An 8,016-nucleotide genomic window follows, 5' to 3' on the forward strand; every position below is an offset into this window, starting at 1 on the left:
CAGTGAAGAGGTTCTTGCGAATTCACTTTCTTTTGAGTAGTGAACAGGTCCCAGAAAAGTCACAAATTAGTTATATAGCTAAATCTGGCTATATATAGCTAGAAATAGCTATTTAACCCTTTACCACACAGAACAGAAGCCAAAGTAACCTCTTTTACATAACACTGATAAGTGATAATCAATAATCGGTATATGGCTGATAAAGGTGACTGTCTTATCTGAACAGAGGTGTTGGCATTATTTTGTGATTACACACACACATGTTAAAAATGTCATTATTTTAATATTTTCTGTAAGTTTGACATTATTTTTGTCAATATAAAGTTTATAGCAATTTAAATTCTCTTTCCGATGATACAAAATTTATTGTAGTTTCTCTTTGAGTTTCGAAGATATAAAGTGTTAAAGTACGGGAATATATATTTTTAGGCATAAAATTCTGTTTTGGATTACTTTCACATTGAAATTCATATACAATTTCATTCTGATGTTTGAAAATTTGATTTATAGTTAATAGACTTATCTTCCGAATCGGAATCGGTAAGTATTTATATAAAAAAACAACCATCAAACTGAATAACACTACAAAAATAACGGATCGTAAAATTTCTGAAAGTGCAAAAAGATCATGGAGATCGAGACTCGTAACCGATTACAGTATTCTTGTGCTAAAAATTAAATATTTTTAAGATAATATTACGTAATATTTTGATGATCAAACGTCAGTACATCACTGGTGACTTCCGCAGCAATTAACTCTTGGGGTGTCATAAAATATTTGAAAGCCGCGGTCCTTCTGTTTTGATTAACACTTCCCGTTATGTAAGGCCATAAATTCCAAGCCATCGTATACACAAATTGTTGTTTAGGGGAAATCTGCATGTATCACGCGTGACCTTCATGACCTAACACATTTAAAAATACTTTGATGTTAAATGGTTGTTATTTTTAGAACGACGAAAGCCCCGCAAACAGCTAGTTGCAAGCAGTTTCTCAGTAATTTTCCATGACGTAGCAGTGTTCACGAAAGACCCTGAATATTCACAGGACAGTCGGTCTGGTAAACATGATTTTTTTACAGGACCGGATAATATTTTACCAGACCGAATTCTTTTTAATAAATTTGGTATCTGATCTTTAAAACTGGTATTTATACATAGTCTTAAACTATATAGACAGCATTACACGAATCTACATCCTTTTAGTTTATTTCCACATATTAACTGAAACAGATTTCAGACATTAAGTTTTCAGGCTGTAAAAAGTCTCCCTGTACTTGGATTCAGTGTTGTTATATTTTCTGGTCCTTTTGGACCATGGAGTCCATTCAACATTTGTGTAATAGATTAAGAGTCCCGCTTAAGCCGTTGTTTGGGAGGCGTGAGAGATGTCCTCTCGCGAACAGACTCGGTCAAAACGAGTCTGCTGTTATTCTTCTTGGTTGCATTCTTTGCTTCAAAAGGATCTTTTTACAGATTTTATTCATATTCATTTGCTATATCATCGCTGTCTTTTCCCCCACAAGTGTATTGTTTGCACCGAGTCACGTTGATGTTGACATATAAAGAGAAAGATGACCCGGAATTTCTGGAAATTCCCGTCTGGTTCCCGCGTACAAAAATCGAGTACCATCCGCGCGTAGTAAGCATCCAATGATAACGCGCGTTCTTAGAATTGTCGTGACGTCGTGAGGGGTTTCCACTGTTTCTATTTTTAGTACCAATGAAACAAGCGCTTACTAAAATATAGTTTGACATCAATTTCTCGGGATTCCATGTTACAATTTAATGATGAAAGTCAAACTTTCTCGAAATCGCGGAGGACTTTCTTCTTATTTTATGATATTGACCTGCAATTTTTATCGGACACTCGGTCTTGTGAACTTGATATATCACGCCGGACCGGATCAAAATTTACCGGAAATGTCCGACGGTCCGACGGCTTTCGCAACCTCTGACATAGCGTTGTGCACATGTAGGAAAAAACCCCGGTGTCTTTCTTTGCAAAGTACTCGATAAATTTAAATAGTAACCAAATGATCTTTTACGTAAATAATGATGACGAAATCCCATATTTTGAGTTAGTAAACATCCGGAATTTGTTTCTTTAGGAAAAGAACGAAAATAAAGCGATTGATTATGAGACACGGGATAAAACGATTCTGTTCAAATGGCCGTTAATCGGTATAATACGTTTCTATCGGGGAACCGACAGACACGGGTCAATACGTTTCTGTTTGGTAATCGATAGATACGGTGATAAACGTATCCATGTGGGAAAGGGTTAACCAATAACAATTGTTCAAAATATGTCAATATCGAATATAAAATAGTTATTATCCGATTCAAATAGTTTATGAAAAAAGACAATCACAAAGAATGGAGATCTATGCAGTTTCAGTTTCAATACATGTTGCGAATTTCTGCGAAAAGTCATTTCTAAATTTGTCTTATGCTATGATGATTATCACATGAAACATTCATTAATGATTTATCACAAAATACTACTGCATTTATTGAAAATGTGACCGCAAAGATCTTGGTTTTGTGTTATTTTCTTTTATCAAGTCCCACTGTGTTATTTCCTTTTGAAAAGAGCAATTTTTCATGCAAAATATTAAAACAGGTATTTACTCATTTTTTTCATGAGTGGTTTCATGACTTAAATTTTCCAAGGCATTTTAAAATGTCAATGACACAAGTTTCTGATGGAAGAACATGCTACATGAGTATGAATTTTACTAAAACACAAGGGCTCAAATCGATGAGAAAGCTCGAACTGACGATCGAGAAACCGGCATAAATTTTATTCATAATTTTAACATGTCCAAAACATTGCAGAATGATACTAATTTCACTTGGGTAATGATTACATTTTACTCGGACTTTATCATAGACTCCTTGTGTAAAATCCAAAAATTTTAACTCAAATTAAGGTATTAAATTGATACAATATTTCAGTGAAACTTCAAAGTTTTGTTGTTTGTAGCATCATCTGAGGCATGTGCAGTGAAAAATCTTAATTTGATTTCTAAAATAGTGTGATATTTATTTCTAAAGTCACTATATGTTCATTATAAATATACTTCATTATACCCAAGTGGAAACTGGCAGGTACTCGAAAATGCATATCTCTGATTGGTCAGTTAGAATCTCTAATGCACTGTGATGTCATGATAAAGTTATGAATATCCGATTTCTTTGAGTTCGCTTGCGCCTTTACCTTATTTCATATTAATTTCAGGTCGTTCTGAGACTTTGTTTTATTCATTTTTGTTATGTGCACTCCAGAAGTCGCTACAAATCCAATACAGACTAACTTTGTTTTTTGTTTACCCCACCCACTAGAATTGTGACTATGCAGAAAATGCAACCGCCTGTAAAAATGTGTTTCGCTCAATTAAAACCAATCTTACCGCCGTGGATCCTTTCTTTACAGCCTCCTGAGCATACTCAACTTGAAATAAGTGCCCGTCTGGTGAAAATACGGTAATTGCACGGTCATATCTCGCAGTCATGACGAAAAAATTTTGTTTACCGGCACCGGAAATAGGTCAGAGTAAGCTCCCCTCAAACACTTGGATAAGTTCTGTCAAATATGCGGTCCGTCATATTTTCTTGTAGGTCACACGGACCTAAATATCATTCGACATAAATTATAATATTAAATGGACAATTTTAACAGAGGCGCAAAAATATCACTAGTTTTATTTAAAAGCAAAAACCTTTACCTTATTTTAAAGAATTAGTCTAAAACTGACATATCTTTTTTAAATAAAAGTGAAAAATAGGGGCTATTTATCTTCCAAGGGAGATTATTCACGTCACATTTGCTTGGTACCAAAATCACACTACTATAACCTGATATTACTGCTCACACTAACTAGTTTTACAAGTGAGTGAGTGAGTGAGTGAGTGAGCTTTATATACAGATGGCAAGAGGTCCAACAATACGACATAAGCTCATACGAGCTTTTTAACTTACTATTAACAACACTGTGTATATGCTTGAAGAAAAGCATCTATAAAATAAAATGCATATGATACAAGGCAAAGACGTGCAGTGATACACATAGGTATAATATCATGCTAATGGCAAATGAATTGAGGTACAATAAAATCTGTAAAAAGATCCTTTGGGAGAATAGAATGCAACCAAGAAGAATAATAACAGACTCTGTTTGATGGAGTCTGTTCATGAGAGATAATGAAATGTGCAACACCTCTCACGCACCCCATGCGCCGGTTTTACGGGAACTCTATTACACATATATTGAATAGACTCCATGATCCCAAAGGACCAGTAAATATAACAACACTGAATACAAGTATGGGGAGTCTTTTTACAGTTGCAACAAGGCATTTAAAGCCACATAAAGTAGCACATGAGATTATGAGACTAAATCTAATTGCAAAGCATAGCATGTTAACATCACATAAGACTCTTTTATTTACACTGTCTAGTGACTTTGGAACATGGTGGGGGTAAGAGTGAGGTAAGGTGCACCATAAACCCTTTTAAGCTCCCCAGTGGTGGTTGTGCCACTGACCGTTTCAAGGCGGTGCCCCACCATGTTCCTTTATTTGTTTGTTTTGTCCTTGTGTGTTTGCTTTGTGTGTGTGTGTTGATCGTGTGCGCATTTACGGAGGCTGCGCTTCCTCTGTTGGATGTTCTTCCTTGTTTTCATTAAAGTTAAGTACAAATAGTAACATGTATATAGTAGCACATAAGACCCTCTTGATATAATGCCTTCACATCTAAACTCAAAACAATGATTTGATTTTATACAATGACAAATCATGACTGATTTTTGATATATTATTTCTTAAACAAAACGAAAATTTTTTTGTTAAACGTACGTAAGATTTTTCATCAAGTAATCATTTTATGTACAATTTCTGTAATAAGTCATTGTTTGGAGATAATCAGTTTTACTACCTCTGCATACGTATGCTTCAGAATTTAGATTGTATTTAAGACATATAGATCTAATAAATTAAGATATATCCATACTATATTGCAAACGTAAATATTCCGTTAACACTGCTTCACTTGAGATATATCACTTCAAAATTATGCCGATTTAAATTATCTGACAATTATCGGATTATTACATGTAGCAAACAGTAATAATACAGATTTGCTATTTTTTCTAAATAATTTCTTTGATAAAAAACATGGAATCATATTAAAAGATTTTTTTAAGAATTCAGTTGAAGTAATAAATATATATATAATTATGCATTCTTTCTCAAATGATAGTTGAATACGATTTCTGTCATGTATTAAATGTGTGTATAATATGGTTCTGTACCGCTTTAACCACTGACATCCTAAGCCAGGAACCGCCCGTCGTCAAGTGTTTCGACCCTTTAATCCCAGGACACTCTCTAGGCGGCGGGTCCGTAGTGTTGATCAGGCACTACGTGTCAGTGGTTGGCTTCCAGCTCTTCTCCTCTCTCTTGAGCCACAGCCAGCTGGATGCCCTTTCAGCAGCGAGACTAAGCTTTCCAATGACTTTCTTCCTCTCTCCTCCTGTGATGCCCATGGCGCTTAACATTCTCCACAAGGACTGTGCTGGGAAGCCTCTTGACCAAATTTCAACAGGGAAGAGCCATGTCTTCCAACCTCGCTCTTTGCACTGCTCTTGGAGCTCTGTGTACTTGGCCCGCTTACGCTCATAAGCCTCCTCACAGCGAGTTTCCCAAGGAACTATCAGCTCTATCATCACCAGGCGTTTTTCTTTCCTGGACCAGATAACAATGTCTGGTCTCAATTGTCTGATTCATCAAGGAGGGATGTTATTGCTGCTTTCTTCTTTGGTGCAGTCTGGCCTTCCTTGACAAATTGTATTATCTGTGGGCTTTGCTTTTCCCTCTTCTTGGTTCTCTCACGTTCCAAGGTGTCTGCGAGTTCTCCAAGTACGCAGTCATGTCTCCACCTGTATCTGCCTTGGGTTAACGATGTGGAGCAGGCTGAAAGCACATGCTCCATGGTTCCTACCTTGTCGCACAATGGACAAATTGGGTTGTCTTGTAGTCCCCATCGGTGTAAGTTGGAAGGTGATGGTAGCAGGTCATAAACAGATCTTAGCAAGAAGCTAAGTCTGACTGGTTCGTAGCGCCAGATTTCTGCCCATGTCAATTTTCTATCTGTGGTACACCACTTTGTCCAAGCACCTTGGGCACCCATTGAAACTGCTCTTGTCCTCCTTTCTTCCTCCTCTGCCAAGCGTACTTCATTCTGTATCATCTGCCTCTTTGTGGTACTGTCAGCTGAGACCCATCTCTGGCTTTTGATGATACCGAGCCCTTGACGACCAACAGCAGTAGTCCCAACTATATCTTTGTGCTGGAGTCTACTTTCGGCTTGGCTAACTGCCTGGCTTGCAGACCATTTCCGTCCAGTCCGAGTTTCAATTCCAGCTTTTCGGACTAAGTCATCCTTTGACTCTTTAAGAGTGACCACCAGTCTTGTCTTTGCAACCTTGAACTCCTCCACCAATGATGAGAGTGGGAGCTGAAGCTGATTAGTTCTGCTGTAGAGACCAATGTTGCTGAAGCTGGGTGGGACCCCAAACCATCGACTTAAGTATCTGCTGACCGTTCTTTCCAAGCCTTCTACTGTTGATGTTGCTATTTCGTAAAGCATTAAGTGCCACATCAATCTGGGTAGGAGCCCATGTTGGAAAAGCCATGCCTTAAACTTCCCAGGCAGGCCAGTCTGGTCGATCTGTTTCAACCCTTCCTGTAACTGGTTTTTAATGCGCTGTATGTTGTTGGCATCCTTTAAGCTCGCATCATACCATTTTCCGAGGCACTTGATCGGACTGTCTACAATAAATGGAATGTCCTCTCCTTGAACCTGGAGGTTGAACTTCTTTGTGGTCTGTCCCTTTCTAATGACCAGACTTCTTGATTTCTTTGCCTTGAATTTCATTCTTGCCCATGTGGCAGCCTCATCCAGTGCTGACAGTACCCATCTCGCCTGTATATGAGTCTTTGTTGACACCGTCAAGTCGTCCATGAAACCTCTGTTTGCTGGTAGGTACACCCCAGATGCAGTTTTAGGACCTCGGGTTTCCCTCTTGGCTGCGTTGATGATGAGGTTCATTCCCATTACAAACAAAACGACGGAGATGGTACAACCTGTGACGATGCCTTTCTCTAGCTTTTGCCAAGATGTCATTCTGTTGCCCACTGCAAAGCGCAGCTGTATGCCATTGAAGTACCCCTTGATGATTCCTTGTATGTGTTCAGGAATGTAATACTGCTTCATGGCTTTCTCAATCAGCTGGTGTGGTATAGAACAATTTAAACGATGATTGTTAAACGCATGTGACACGTACAAACATAAACATGAGGTGTTGATTAAAATTGCTTTTAATCCACAGTAGCAAGGTGTATTGTCATGCGTAAATGAATTAATGACTCGTTGTGGAAAAATATAACATGTGTGTCACTTTATTTGTGCATTATTATTATTTTCTATTAATGCCTTTGATCGTAATAAAAATTCATGTCATACAATTTGTGTATTGCGTTGTGTATTGCCACCCGTGTACGTATTGCATGTACTCTTTTCACATTTTTCTTAATAGACATTATGTATTACCGGATTTTTAGGAAAATTGTTGATAAACTTAGAATTAATATCGGAATAATTCATCAAACGACTTTTCAATTATATTGCAGTAATATAGTTTTATTTGATGATTTTGCTTATCATTTTAGTTGTTTTTTTACGCATAAATACAGAATATAGCGAAATCATTACGGACATGGCCTAAGTTTTTCTTTTTAAAATATTAAATACTAATATTATTTCCTGAGAATCGGCATACACACGTGGAATTACATTCTTAATAATACCCCAAAAGGAATTTAATTAATGTTATGAACTTTGATTTCACTTGTCACTTACAAGTGTATTTACACGTATAGAATCAAACAAAATCAAAACCCGTGTACGTTTTTCTATTCAATACCATAATAAATATTAATATTTTGACTTGAA

At 37.0% G+C, this 8,016-nt stretch overlaps 2 protein-coding genes across 2 annotated transcripts in view; both read right to left on the minus strand.

Annotated features, from left to right (window-relative positions):
• LOC123549514 (proteasome subunit alpha type-7-like) overlaps positions 1-3,574 on the minus strand; it is a 21,935-nt gene extending 18,361 nt beyond the window's left edge. Inside the window, exon 1 of the mRNA XM_045337655.2 lies at positions 3,416-3,574. Within this exon, the coding sequence (XP_045193590.1) occupies positions 3,416-3,517 (102 nt within the window). The 5' untranslated portion in view covers positions 3,518-3,574. The remainder of the gene's footprint in view (positions 1-3,415) is intronic.
• A 2,198-nt stretch (positions 3,575-5,772) lies between these two features.
• On the minus strand, positions 5,773-7,278 carry LOC123550644 (uncharacterized). Its single transcript, XM_045339069.2, has one exon. The coding sequence runs from the start codon at positions 7,276-7,278 to the stop codon at positions 5,773-5,775; it is 1,506 nt and encodes a 501-aa protein (XP_045195004.2).
• Between the last annotated feature and the right edge of the window lie 738 nt (positions 7,279-8,016).

Source organism: Mercenaria mercenaria, chromosome 6, assembly GCF_021730395.1.
Source record: "Mercenaria mercenaria strain notata chromosome 6, MADL_Memer_1, whole genome shotgun sequence".
Lineage (NCBI taxonomy): Eukaryota > Metazoa > Mollusca > Bivalvia > Venerida > Veneridae > Mercenaria > Mercenaria mercenaria.

Excerpts from the sequence above, each read along its gene's own strand:
- LOC123550644 (XM_045339069.2), bottom strand. The coding sequence starts at position 7,278 with ATGAAGCAGTATTACATTCCTGAACACATACAAGGAATCATCAAGGGG.